This window comes from Gobius niger (assembly GCF_951799975.1).
Source record: "Gobius niger genome assembly, chromosome: 12".
Classification (NCBI taxonomy): domain Eukaryota; kingdom Metazoa; phylum Chordata; class Actinopteri; order Gobiiformes; family Gobiidae; genus Gobius; species Gobius niger.
Window position 1 is genome coordinate 28,587,432 of NC_136863.1, and position 15,017 is coordinate 28,602,448.

At 42.1% G+C, this 15,017-nt stretch overlaps 1 protein-coding gene across 1 annotated transcript in view; it reads right to left on the reverse strand.

The window, feature by feature from the left end:
• The window catches only part of LOC306971526 (voltage-dependent calcium channel subunit alpha-2/delta-1), a 225,059-nt gene that overhangs the window by 39,915 nt on the left and 170,127 nt on the right, over positions 1-15,017 (reverse strand). The window contains exons 23-25 of the mRNA XM_079567840.1: positions 14,776-14,836; positions 14,598-14,689; positions 6,795-6,876 (exon numbers count right to left, since the gene is read on the reverse strand). Of these exons, the coding sequence (XP_079423966.1) occupies positions 6,795-6,876; positions 14,598-14,689; positions 14,776-14,836 (235 nt within the window). The remainder of the gene's footprint in view (positions 1-6,794; positions 6,877-14,597; positions 14,690-14,775; positions 14,837-15,017) is intronic.

Here is a 15,017-nt window from a genome sequence, read left to right on the forward strand (position 1 = left end):
AAGGTAAATACAGTTGAAACTAGGTCGGCCCACAAAGCTCTCCAACATGTGTTTTTAGTGAAGCAGAATCAGCACAAAATTGGTCACGATACAAACACCTTATTTGGTATAGATGCTTTTAGCCCTAATAGCTCAGAAACGTCCAATAGAAAAAAACAAAATTGAATTTTCAATGGTCATTTGTTTACCTTTTACTCCAACTTGTTAACCACAGTGAAGTTTATTATTCTCCTAAAGTAAGAATATTTCAAAACCCTATAACACAGTATGAGAGCATGAGTCAATTGTAATTCCTTTAAACGTAGAATGTTTTTGGATCTTGGTCCAAGATTAGGATCTTGTAACGGACTGAGATGAACTCTTACTAAAAGTAACACAATGGATGATCAAGGATCTAATGCAGGCTGTGGTAAATATTTGAGGCTGAAAGTTCAAGGCAACAACCTGATTTGGCTCTTGTGTCTTTTAGTGAAGGACGGCTCTGTAATATTTGCATTCATATTATAATGAAACAATCCCGTTAAGACATAAGCAGACATTAGCATCCATAAAGGAAAGTAGAACCCTGTGTGTGCAGTGACACTGGGCTCGTCTTGCCTGCGCTCCGCTGTGGAAAGGGGCTAAACCTGTTGTTCTCATTAGAGGATGCTTGGTAATGCCTCCTAAAGTCAGCAAATCCTATTACACAGAGGAGCGCTAAAACGCTGCACGGCGAGGGGAGCCTCTGCCAAGTGAGTAACAGCTCCTGCTGAAGGAAGCCTTGTTTCCACAGAATGCTCTGACACATGTGACCCTCACGACCCTCTTCTTCATCAGCTCACCAGCCTGAGCTTCTCCAGGGCTATCTTTCAAACCATTGTGGGAACATCTGGATTTGTATTGAACCTTTTTTACCAGGAAAAGCTCCATTCAGATTCTCTTTTTTTTCAGGGTACTCCTGGCTTCAAAGGGGAACCTGTTGTGTATGTTTTTAGTGACGGAGGAAACCAACGCAGACGCATGCATCTTCACCAGAGGAGGTTGAAGTACTTTCATAACGAAAGACCACTGGTCAAACACAAATATTACTCCAATAAAAGTAGAAGTTGCTCAGTCAAATTATGTGAAAGTACTCAAGTATTTGCTTTAGAAAGTAGTAATAGTAATATTTAGTTGTATGCTGTGTAGCTTTGATTACAGCACCATTCGCTGTGGCATTGTTGGAATGAGCTTCTGCAATGTCCAAAGATCCAGTGTTGAGTTCATTTTTCACCAAGATCTTGTATCCAAACCTTCTCCAGCACATCCCAACGACATCTTTGGGGTTAAGATCTGGACTCTGCGGCAGCCGATCCACCTCATGCTCCCTGAACCACTCTTTCACAACATGGGCCTGATGAACCCTGGCATCGCCATGCTCGTGCCATCAGGGATGAGGAAATCTATTGATGGACAAACCATTCAGGATGTTCAGGTCATCAGCTGACCTCATTCTTTGGGCACATAGGGCTGCTGAACCTCGACCTGACCAACTGCAGCCACTCCAGATCAGAGCAGTTACAGTGTTCTCAACGAATATGAATGAAAACACAAACACTTTTTTTTCACTCATGGTCAGTGATGTTGTGAAGCCATTTATTGTGAAAAAACTTGTGAAAAGTTTACATAGCCCAGTTCCTAATACAGTGTACTACCCCCTTTGGCATCAGTGACAGCTTGTATTTTTTTGTGGTAGTATCAGTGAAACACCTCCATGCTTCACAGAAGGTATGGTTTCATCATAGGCCTATGGAGGTGTTTCACTGATACTACTGGCTCCAGCAGAAGTTTAAGTTATACTTTATTAACCTCAGTAGAGAAATCTCTGTAAATAAATAGTTCTGTGCATGTGACCCCTCCACAATGTCATTGGGTGACCCGTAGGAGCAGTGGCGCTCGGGGAAAATAATAGTGAAGGTCCCATTAGTGACCATCTCAGTCTCCTGAAATCAATACCATTGAACCAATGGGCCCCTCCTGGAACCATTACCTTCACGTGATGGAGGGGTTTGAGCACCTGAATGATCATAGGAGCTCTGTTGTCTGGGGCTTCGTGCTCCTGACAGGGCCTCCCATGGCAAACAGGTCCTAAGTGACGGGTCAGACAAAGAGTGGTTCAGAGAGACCAACAGGCCCGGTTAATCGTGAGGCCGTGCTTCCGTTGACCCACCACCTGCAGGAGGAGCCATAAGGGGCTGGTTCAATGTGATTTGGGCAGCTCCAACGGCTGCCCCCACAACCCGGCAACGGCAAGTGGAAGAAGATGGATGGATGGATGGATGGATGGATGGATGGATGGATGGATGGATGGATGAACCAATGGGGAGAGCTTAAATGTGTGGTCACGCAAGACAGCTGGAGGCTTTTTGCCAAGAAGAATGGGCCGCTTTACCATTAGATTTTATACAGAACCATCTCCACAACTACTACAAAAGACTCAGAGCTGCCATTGATGCTAAAGGGGGCGATGCACAGTATTTCAACAGGGTCATTTTGGTGTTTTACTTTGTTATGATGATTTGAAATAATTTCGCAATAAATGGCTTCACAACACTGACGATGAGTGAAAAACAGTTTTTGTGCTTTCATTCATTTTCTTTGACAAATGGCCAAATACAAAAATAAAAAATCCACCAGGGTGTGTAAACTCATTGGCACAGCTGTACTGACATTCAGACCCTTTTTTTACATTTATTTTTGATCAGGCAGTGTAGCGACGGTGGAGGCCACTGTCCTGGCTGCGCTGCTACATCTGTAGTTCAATCACATGGAGAAGTGTTGACTCTTCTTGGCGTTCAGACGCTGGTTTGTTGCTCTGTTCGCTGCACCGAACTGAACAAAAGGGCTTTTGTTTACTCCCACTGTTCCAAAAAGACTGGAAATGAACAAAAGGTATTTCTTCCAATGCCCTCACATCCAGATTGAGAGAGTTTGAGACGACTTCCTGAACTTGTTACTGTTTTCTGTCATTTCAAAGCAGAGTATTCCACACAAATGTCTAGTCATCGTAAAAAAGTTGATTGCTCATGACTTTATTTGTCCGTTTTTTCCAGCGGTGGGGTCCCTCTAATCTCCTGTTACTGTTGCTATACAGTGAACTTGGAAACACGCAGCGCTGTTGGAACAAACAGCGGTGATGTTCTTCCCAGGCTCATCTTGAAATCATTTCTCTTGTTGGTATTCACAGCTTGTTCAAACACGGCCCTGCAAAAAAAAAAAAAAAAGAGATGCTTCTGGTTGCGAGACGTGAATGGAAAAAGCTAATTTGCCAAACGGTTCTAAAAGCATTTGTTCCTCCCCACGTGTGGTTTGCCTCGCCTCTCTGCGTGACGCAACAGCGGCCGAGCGCGCGAGGGCTTTCAGCCGAGGCTCGTGTTTGTTTGTGATAGGCGTTAATGCTATCCAGACACGGCGCGTTGCATGTGAATGTGTGTTTAGATTATTGGAGACAAGCAGGCACAGCGCTAAAGAGACACGCTGTTGTAATTATTGTTCTGTGTTTTTTTTATTTTCCACCGAACGTGTTGGCAGCGCTCGCGGTGGTGTGAACCTGCTTCGTTAAGTTTGTCAGAGCATAAAAGGAAAAAAAGTCAGCGGGGGATTTGGGAGACGCGAGGTAAACAGACATTTCAAAAGGCTACAAGCATTGGAAGTCTCTGCAGCAGGGGTGCCCAAAGTGGGGCCAGCGGGCCAAATATGGCCCGCCGAAACAATTCTGTTGGCCTGCCAGAGAGTGACCTACTTTTGTGCTGGGTGTGGTTAATACTAACTCTCTTCCATTCATTCTCAATGGTAAATATGGATGCAGTTCACCTTTTGACCACCAGCATCAAATTGGGGGCGCTGTTTCACTCCTTTCACAAAGTTAAGGAAACGCTGTTGTGGTGTCTTGGTATTATCAATTACAGAGCGTTGTAGCATCAACTTTCACAGTTTTCCAACTTTTATTGCAAAGGTTGTTGACATCAACAACAGTACATGTTAAAAAATGACTTATAAAAGAATTGATGCTGAACTGACACTTTCAAAATAATCGTAATTTGTACTAAACTGCTGCAATTGTTGATTTTGTTTTACTCAAGTTAGGCTTTTGCCATAGTTACCATTTGTTTTCACATAGCATGTTATTTTCATAGATAGAATCAAATGCAAAAAAGTAACTTTATAATTTGCAGTTATATGTGTTTTTCGTGCTTGACATCGCTGTGTTTGGCCCGCGACTCACAGGCACTTTTTAATATTGACCCTCGGAGACAAAAAGTTTGGGCACCCCTGCTCTACAGTTTTGAGTTCAAAGTGTCCACCTGGCTAAAGGCGAGCCAACACTGCTGCTGTAAAGAACAATGTACTGTAAATGCCGGACTATTGAGCGCATATAAACACAAGCTGCACCATCAACATTGGAATTGAATTTGAATTGAATATTTAATTTTGAGCCATATAAACAAAACTACAGAGTGTTCAAGAACAAATACAGAGACATGCCGGCTCTGTCCAAGATCTTTACCTTTCATACAACGTACTTCCTTTGCCCCTAATTAGCCAAAATAAATAAATAAATAGAGACAATTTTAGGTCAAAGGAGTGGGAAGAAGACAAACTTATTTACCCTCACCCCATTCATATATTCTAAATAATTTAAATCATGTGGTTGCTGAACTAACTTAGTTTAGTCATTGGCTGTTTGTAGTAACAAAACAATTAAGTTAGTTACATGTTTACATGAGATGCAACAATGCATTACATTAAGTCAACATTCACAAAATGCTGCACTTTATAAAGAGTGTATAATTATTAATTCCTACACCCAATATCTCACCATGTTATTATTCATTATAAAATCATCATCATACATAATATAAGTGTTTGAAGTGTGTTGACATTTAGTCTATAATATATAATATATAGGTCATAAACTGGTCTATAAGCCAGTATATGGTATACTGGTCTATTAGCTGCAGCTGTTCCAAGCACATTTAAGTGGCATCAGCACTGGAAATACTGGACTTTTCTCTTCGTGTGTGGTCAGATTTACCAAGAGAACGTGGCCTACATTACTTTACTTTACTTTATTTGTTTATTTGTAGAGGACAGTGCACATTAAAGGGACTATACGGAGTTTAAGAATGGTAAAATTATCTAATTTCCTCCCCTTAATGTTCCAAAAATGTCCTAATGTGTAGAATAAGCTCAGACCTGTTCACCACAACTGCCTCTAAAATCCTGCACTGTCTCTCAAAAAGGTGTTAATTCGGGTCCAAATTGCCGTCATGCACGAACTTAATATAGAAGGTGCAGTTACACGTACAGTATGACCTGAGGTGGCAGTGAGTATAAAATGGTCAACTTGCATCTATCCCCTTTAATGAACACTCAGTACAGTAACTTTGTGTAAATGTGCCAGATTTAGCCATCCGTACAGGTATATTCACTTTTATCAAAGCGTGTTAAGAACTTCCAAGCCAAAGCACAGGAGCTGCATTTCAGTGCGGCATGTTCGCGCACACGGCCTCAGGAGCTCGGGAGTTTCTCGGTGTTCACAGTCGCTCTGAGCTGTTTCAGTGGTGAGAGAATTAGACGCATTTATTTTGCACTTGAAACCACGTTAGTTATAGCGCGGGAGGGCATCCTGCCGGTGGACAGATGTGGAGGAACTAAGACAGCGGTAGGATGATACATGATGACACAATATTCAGTATGATCATAAAAATTTCAACGCAAAGCCGCAAGGTTCAAAGGGTGGAAAATGAAGCGTCTTTTAGTCCTGAAATTACAGCAGTCTGACCATCTGCATTAAACCCATCCTGTGGAACCTGTCAGGGGCCTAAACTGCAGAGGACCACCTGAGGAAGTCCCAGTACCACCAAGGGACCTGCACAGTCTGAGGACCATTGGATAGTCTTTTGGTTTGTCTATAGAATATCAGTTATTTGATCCGAAACCAAGGGTGATGATCATTAGCCATGGAAGTTATTCCACACACTCCTGTGTTTGAAAAGAACATAGGAAAGGCTAGGAAATCTGACAGGTTGGGATGAACATCCAAACACCACACAGGCCCATCAAGGTCTGGGCATCAAACCTGGACTTAGTCAGGCCAAGTCTAGGTTCAGCAACACTATGTGCCCAAAGAATGAGATCAGCTGATGACCTGAACATCCCGAATGACCAGGTTATTCCATCAATTTCCTTCATGACACGGGCATATTCCAAGATGACAATGCCAGGATTCATCGGGCTCACATAACACATCATTTTCGCACATGAAAGAGTGGCTCTGGGAGCATGAGATAGATCAGCTGCCCAAATCCAAATCTTAACCCTAGTGAGAATCTAGAGCTCTGGAGAAAGCTTTGTGCAGTGGTCACTCTCTCATCAACACAAGATCTTGGTTCATTGTTTATAATCCTTAGTGCTGAACATTTAGAGAGCTATGCTAAAGTAACTTTCCTTTTACAAAATGACATCAATAAATAAATACCAAGCTTAAATTAAATAAATGCTCATTAACTTTAATTCTAGAGGCTATATGTGCCTTCAAATCACGTTGTGAGATACTATGTGTTTATATCCTCAACATACACCTCCTTTTAAACCATTAAGTCCATTGCAGTGCAAAAGCAGACCTACACGTGAATGGTTCCTCGTTGTGATGATGTTGAAATCTTCCGTCCAATTTAAATGTTCTAGCTTCGCTCATCAAGCCAAAAAGTGCGCGATTACACACATAAATCCATATGGAAACAAGTAACTTCATACATCACGGAGCAACTTACACGCTCTCTTTCTTCCATTCTTTCACCAGCTCCGCCGTCAGCCCCGCGTCCAGGATCAGGCGGCTCACCAGGGACACATTACCTAAAGGGAGGAGACAAACATGACTCAGCAACTTTACGCTGGCGCAGGGAACATTTCTTAGATGGAACAAAGAATAGATCCAATTAATTTCCAACAAATTGTGTGGGAAACGCAGCTGCATCTGTGGGAACATAGTGCTGTCAGTGAATTCTTTTTTTTTTTTATTGCACTTGTGAAATTTGCTTAGTCGCGGCTAATAATTATATTAATTTTTAATACTTTGCCGACATAAAACACTCAAATTTAAAACATTTGCTCACATTTCATTAACCAAATATTCACTGTTTCTGGGACACATTTTCTTTGGGGTTGAACATTTCGAACAGAATCTGCAAACTTTTAGGTTCATAACGTAGAGTTTAAGGACAAAATTGAAAGTCATTTTCAATGAAAAAGTATAATTACTGCACTATAATGAATTAATCTGTCGCTTTTCTAACATAAAAGTACATCATCATGTAAAGGGAAACCTCTGGCTTACAATGTGTAATAAATACAAGAGCTTTGTCTTTAAGGTCATGTGTGGCTCAGATCCAGGAGTGTGTTTGGTCAAAACATATGCTACGATTTTTTTTTATTACTCGTGAGTTAAAGCTTTCATTTTGACAGCCCTAGTTAAAAAAAAAACGAATGGGTAATGATCGTAAACACAGCTCAAAATGACAATGAATGCCATCAAGAGGTGCAGTTCTTCAGTCTCCTGACCATCATTAAAGATCTCTGGATGGACCTCAAAAGAGCAGTGCGTGACAGGCAGACCAGAAATCTCTCAGCTCTGGGAGACTTTTGGAAATAAAACCTGATGTTTTGGGAGGAAATGTTGAGGGAATGTCTCGTCTGTAACTTCATGCCTTGAGGAGATCATGTCATCTTGCCCTGGCTTCATGATTCACATGAATAGACATTTTGATCCATGCTGCCTAAACTTTCGCACTGTGTTCACTGTATTCCTCGGCATATTCAAGGATTCAGTCAATCATTTTCAACTCGACAGTAAAAGTCTACGTATTGTATGGCATTGTGCACAAAATCGTTGATGGCAAAACACCAACCCCAGATGGATTTCAAAATATGGAGGCCAGTTTCGTGTTCCATGAAGCAACAAAATCCAGGAAATAAAGATGCAGAAGAAGACATGGCCAAAGTGAACAGGATTCCTCAAAACGGAGTAAATGAGGGAACACTACAGCATTGTTAAAGCTACGAAAAGGAAACTCGAGTTTCTCACACAGCAGTTACTTGGTTGCGGTGAATTTACAAGCTGGCAAGTTTTAATCTGGGCAAGGGAAGCAAACAAGCCTGCGTGAGTTATTGCCCTTGTGCCGCCGTGCAAGGCATTAATCCTGGGCAACTCCAGTGAATCTATTTCCCTGGGACTCGCGGAGGGTTTCCGAGCGTCCTGATGAATCATATTAGCGCCGGGTGAGGAACAGCGTTTGTGGTGGGCCAAGTCTTTAGGCTGGAGAAATGAAGACGCAAGCGCCGCCTCGCAGCATTCGTCATGAAGGTGTCCAACCGAGAAGACGGTGCGAGGTGGGCTTCTTTTTGAGTGATGGTGGCCAGGAAGTGCGCATGAAAGATTAGTGGTGTGAAAAGTAGGAGCAAGCCTCCCCCAGAGTTCTATAGACAAGAAATGTACAAGAGTGTAGCCTGTTTCCCCGGAGTGTTCTTGTCATCTCCTGAGGACACTTTGCACTTTGTGAAGAACTGGAAGAGCTTTGTTTTGGCTCAGAGAGAGGAGGCAAATGGAAAGTGATGTCAATGAGTGTGGAGAGAGAGTATTAATCAGCAGGATCAACAGGAGGTGAGCAGCTTCATGTTAATCATAGACATGGGTTGTTTTCTGTTCTGGAGTTAGTGTCGAGGTAACATTTATCCAGATCTAGTGAAGACGGGCTTCTCTTTCTAATAGATCTGTACATGCTGGCTGCTAAAAGAAAGTCACTGATGAAGCCTTTTAACTCATTGACTGCCAATGACATCTATAGACGTCAATTAGGTTTTTCAATGGGAACAGCTGCAGCAAAGCCTTGAGCATGCTAAAATCTTAGTTGTGCTGCCTAATGCTGCCACCTAGTTAAGGAGTTGTCGTCTTCAACTCCAGCACAACCCAGAAGAGATGACGGTTTGAGAAGTGTTGTCCGCAGTGGAAAGCCCTTGTACAACTGTGAGCTTGAAAGCATAAGTGTGTTAAGAGCATCTCACATGTGGCGCTGGCTTTACACACACAGCTACAGACTACAGTATAAAACAGTTATTATCACCACAGAGGTCCAGTCACTTTCCAACTGTGGCAACCACTATGCTGTACATTGCCATTCGCCAGCCCCTGTTCAACCCACTTACTGGGTCATTTCTGAGTTGAACACTTCAGTCTACAGCCTGCATTAGGAAACAGTATTCAGTAACACTTACAGAACAGAATCAACTTAAGTAGCTCTTAATCATTTTGAGTTGTACCACTGTCGAACAGCCATTTCCCATAATGATAAATTGTGATTTAATTTTATTCAGTTCTCTAAAGCTAATGATACGCTCGCCTGATGCTGTTTGAATAAATGCACTTGATCTGACAGCACGCACTTCCTTTTACTACTCCAAAACCTGGTCGGGTGAAGAGTATGAGAGGGAGTCAGGTTGGTTATTGTTTATTTCGATTTGGTGAGGGCTGATCTTCCATCTTAGGTTTGTCAGGCTTCCACTGATCTGCACATGAGGCTGGACCAGACGTTACATTAACCAGACATTTTCCGTCATTTACATAATATTTTTAGCTTTCATGAGAAGGTTGGAAGGCCGCATCGCATTGTGACGGATTGAAAATAAAGCTGTAGCGTTGGCGCAGCAGTTAGCGCTCGTGCTTCACAGCTAGAAGGTCCCGGGTTTGATTCCCACCTGGACGGGGCCTTTCTGTTTGGAGTTTGCATGTTCTCCTCATGGCTGCGTAGGTTTCTTCCGGCAACTCCGGCTTCCCCTACCACTAAAAACATGTACAATAGGCCATTCCGAGTGTGGGACAACGGATGGAAGTTAGCTCATGGCTACAATCCGGTGTGGTGCGTTTACATGCATGAGACCCATGAACTCTTTGCTTTGCATTTTGCACGTTAAAGAGACTAGATGCAAGTTGACCATTTTACACTCACTACTGCCACCTCAGGCCATACGTGTAACTGCACCTTCTATATTAAGCTTGTGCATGACGGCACGTTGGACCCGAATTAACACCTTTTTGAGTGACAGTGCAGGATTTTAGAGGCAGTTGTGGTGAACAGGTCTGGGCTAATTCTACACATTAGGACATGGCCGGAATATGTAGGGGGAGGAAAATACTTATTTTTTAAGCATTTGCAAGCAACTGTATAGTCCCATTAAATACACAGTCTTTACTGCTGCGACATGATGCACGCTCACATCGCAGCTGAGCACATTGACTTGGATAAATCCGCAAACGACAGAGAAGAGAGAGGAGGCGTGGCTAACCCTAACCTGGCCGTGGGTATAATGCAGGCTTCAAATACGCATGATGTGAAGCGCTGAATATGCCCCTGCGTGTTCCTCACTGTGTTTCTTAAAGGGTTATTTTTTTTTGTAATTCATGCAGTTCTTATATTTGAAAAGTTTTGTGGTGCTAGGCTTGTGCTAGGCTAGCGCATTTCTATGGTATCAGCTAGCCTGCATTAAAAACAGTCTGACCCGCTCCACAGTGCACCTGAGGCAAATCACTTATAACGCCAAACTAACCATATGAATGTCTGTGTCGATAGAGTAATTTTTGGAATATAACTGACCTTGCATCACATGAATGATCGCATTTTAAGGGACCATTTTCTTGCAGATCACTCCGCCGCTGCGTAGCTTATACAACCACGCAGCTGATGCTGCTCAAATATAAGGTCTTTTAAATGCAAAAGGGTTAAAATTATCGACACAGACATTTATATGGTTAGTCTGGCGTTATAAGTGATTTGCCTCAGGTGCACTGTGGAGCGGGTCAGACTGTTTTTAATGCAGGCTAGCTGATGCTGTAGAAATGTGCTAGCCTTGCACTAGCCTAGAGCCACGTAGCTCTTCAAATACAAGAACTGCTTGAATTACAAAAAAAAATACCTCCAGAAATTAGCAACACTCTGGATAACTAGCAAATGAGGCCCTATGTCAAAAATCCTGAAATATCTCTTTAAACGCCAAGTTAAAGCGGAGGAAATGCAAATAATAAGCTCCAGTTTGCATTTGTAACAGTGAAATAGTGTCATCCTCCTTTTACTGTTGCAACATTCATCAGTTCCGCACCCATATCACATTGCCCTTATGGCTCCTTCTGCAGGTGGTGGGCCCACATCAAAAGGGGCTTCTGCTCTTTGTCTGACCTGTCACCTAGGACCTTGGGCGCTCAAACCCTTTACCACGTTAAGGTGGCGGTTCCAGGAAGGGCAGAGCAAAACCACATGGGACAATATGAGACAAAATGCAATATTCAGTATTTTACTACAAAAATGATGAATCAAAACAATGTTGAAGTATATCTGAAAAGTCGTGACTAAAACGTTTTCATCTACATGTTGGAGATGTAAGTCTCACTCTGAGATACATTGAGGTTTTTGTGATGGATGTGGCGTGGCCTAATATAAGAGATATTTGTCGATATGCTGTGCAGTTGTACCGTAGCATAGTTACATGGTTGGACTGCCTGAGCTGTGGTAAACAGACGCCTCCTCCCTGACCTTGGCAAACTTCTTAAAGGGCATTTTACTGATGCCGTCGTATGAGCTGCATTAGGCGACAACAGGAGCGCATGATGACTCAGCCTAAGGGCGACCTGTCAGCCTCAGCATCAGGGAAAAAGCGTGGCTCACCCTGATGATGTCACCCCGGTGTCACCCAGCTTAATGGAATGGCCAGGCTGGGACCTTTGGGCGCCGCTGACCGGAGGTGTCACGGAAATGGACACCGTGATGAGTCAGCGAACTGCACAAGTTAAGTGGATGGCGTGTGCCGGCCTGATGAGATTTCCAAGCGCAATACAGAGGGTATGCACTTACATCATTGGCTCCTGCTGCTGTACTGTGACATCACTTTCATTCCTTCTATATCAGTGAGGTCATGAAACAGTCTTTCTCAGAAATAGATTGTCAAAGTATGGCAAGCAGAACTCTGGAATAGGTCATGTCTCTTTTGTTTTTTGTATTTTTATCTGAATCCTCTGACCCATTTTTAAAGCGCCTATATTGAGCAAAAAACATACGTGAAGTCGTTTTATTTCTTTTGCATGAGTCTGTAATATTCTGTCCGTCTGCCTCCACCGCAATTTAATGCTAGTCCACACTTCGATGTATGCAAAGTTTCTCAAGGTTTTACTGTCCATGTGCTGCTGATTTCAATAAATACATTATATAGGGCCTTACAGTGGACATATGCATAAAGGTGGCTTAGAAACTTACTAGTGGGGACCTTGGCATTGATATTCATAATACACGTGTTTAGAATACTCTAACTTTATTCTGGTACAGTTACTCTTTACTTTCAGGATGTTGAGCATTACAATGATTTTAACAGTGACTGAAGAGGTGACTTCAATAGACTTCAGACACGTTTATTGAGGACAGGAAGACGTTCGTTTACGCTGCGGCGCAAAAAATGTGTGTAGGTGACGAGAATTCGCAATGAAAATGCCTTTTCTCTCTTAGCTGAGCATAAACACACGTGCAGACGTTCACAAAAGTTTGAAATGCATTGAGTGGCTGTTTTACGCAGCCGCACAGAGGCCTGTTACAGCAGGGTTGAAGGCTGTGCAGAATGTACTTTGAGCAGGGGCGATTCAGAACATACAGGGGCTGGGGCCATGTAGAAAAAAAAAAAAAATCTATACTATATTCATGGCCATACCGCCTTTGCTCTGCCCACTCCCATCAGACCTTGGAAGCTATTTATATTCATGTATGAAAGACTCTTGTTTGTTTTTTGTGAAGTAGCCCCCCAGGGCCCCCTTTATATTTAACAACTTTGGTACAGACTATACATTATACATATGCATTTCTTTTATTTGTGACTATTCAATATTGGCTAAATTTAAAATTCATATGCATTAGGTTTAGCGAAAGTTTTACATTAAGCTAAATTTTCAAAAGTGCAACATTTCAAGGAGGATTATTGTTTGCATATTTTCAAGCAGATTAAAGATATTTTGAAAATAAGTTAGGCCTAACCCTGGCCTGTGTGACTTGGACTTGACTCGAGCATTTAGTGACTTACTCCCACCTCTGATGTTTAGAATACAGTCACTTTTTCATTCCTTTCATTTTCATAAGATTAATAAGAAAGAAAAGGAGGAAGAGGAAAGTTCAGCTTTGTCATTGGATCAAGCGCAGCGACATATATTTGACATTCTAACTTACTTTCTGCGCATGAACAGAAGACTTGATTACGAAGTTAAACGGTCACATTGAACACAGCGCTTTTCTACCTTCATCAGCCGCTCTAAGGGCTTTACATCAAGGAGCCGGAGCACCCTCTGCTTTAAAAGAAAATATAAGCTTTTACATTTTATCAACAAACCTCAAATCAAGGGCCCATAATGAGGGCAGCTTGAGCGCAGAACGACTCAGAAGGAGCTGATGATTAGGGGCTTTATGGAGCAAATCCAGGAAATGCAAATCAGAGCAGCGAAGCTTAAAGCACAGAGGCAAAAAAACACTAATAAAGGCTAAAGACATGTTTTAGAGCAGGGGTCCTGAAGTCGAGTTTCAAGATTAAATAAGCAGAAAAAATGCCACGATGATGAATGATTTTAGTGTAGACAAAAAACAGAATTTAAACACCTTAACCGAGCACATTTTCTCCAGTGTGGCTTTACCCAAATCTAAAAGCTTCACAACTGGAGCTCACACAACTGATTGTAAATTTTTTGTCATGTTGTTGCCGAGTTTTTGTTATATTTTTGTTGTGTCTGCCACTTTTTTTTTGTCATTCTGTTGTTGTGTTTTTGTAGCTTTTTTAACCTCGTAACCCCCACCTGAAACAAGCACATTTTCTCCAGTTTGGCTTTATCCAAATCCAAAAGCTTAAAAAAAAAAGAAGCATGAAAACACAACAAAAAAGTGACAAAAGTGTGGCAAAAATGCAACATAAAGCAATGAAAAAAGCGATAAAAAGCAGCAAAAACGGACAAAAATAAGCATGACAAATAAGCAATAAAAAAGTGACACAAAAAAATAAAAATAAAAATAAAAAAGTGGCGAAAAAACACAACAAAAAAATATTTCAAATATATATACATATATACAAAATGTGACAAAAACATGGTGACAATGTGACAAAAAAGTGACAATAAGTTTTCGTAGGTCTTAGCTATCACTGTTGCTCTCCAGTTGAGAATCTTTTAGATTTGGGAAAACTATAGAAAATGGGCTTGGTTCAGGTGGGGTTCAGCCCTGTCTGCAGAGGAACTCCCATCAGCCCTGGGTAAATCTATAACCTGTCCTCCCTGTGGGTCCCCTCCAGGGATGCCACTTTTCTCCAATTGTTTTTGCGTTTTCTATATGATTTGATGTTTAAATTTTTTCCTGGCCCGGCCCCCTGCTCATTTGGACATCCCATTTGTGATTTGATTCACTGTTAATGGTTAAAAACTAAAAGAAAAGAAAAGATAATGGTCTCTTTTCCGTGAATGTGAATCAGAAGACATTATTTAGCAGATCTGAGTGTGGTGGGGCGACACTCACAGGCGTCGGGCGTGTTCCTGTCGATGAACATGTTGAAGTCCTGGAGGAACTGGCTGTTGTTGTGGGAGGTCTTCAGCTCTTTGCAGTACTCCCTGCACAGACGCACAGCAGTGGTCACATACCGTGGTTTAGGACGGATTATAGAGAGTGAGGTATCGTGGGAGGAGCGGGTACTCACCGAGGGGCGATGTAGGTGTAGCCGAACTCCTCAAAGCGCTCCAGCTGTATGGTGTCCATGGCTTTAGGACACAGAGGCACAGTTTAAGAAGAGGATCACGACTTCAAAAAAACTAAAACCTTGAGCACAACATGACAGATGGTTAGCAATAGTTCAGCATTAGTGCATGCAAGAGTGTACAGAGATGGTGCTGTGATTATACAGGGTTCATGTAGGTCAAATTTAATGCCATTTTAATGCTT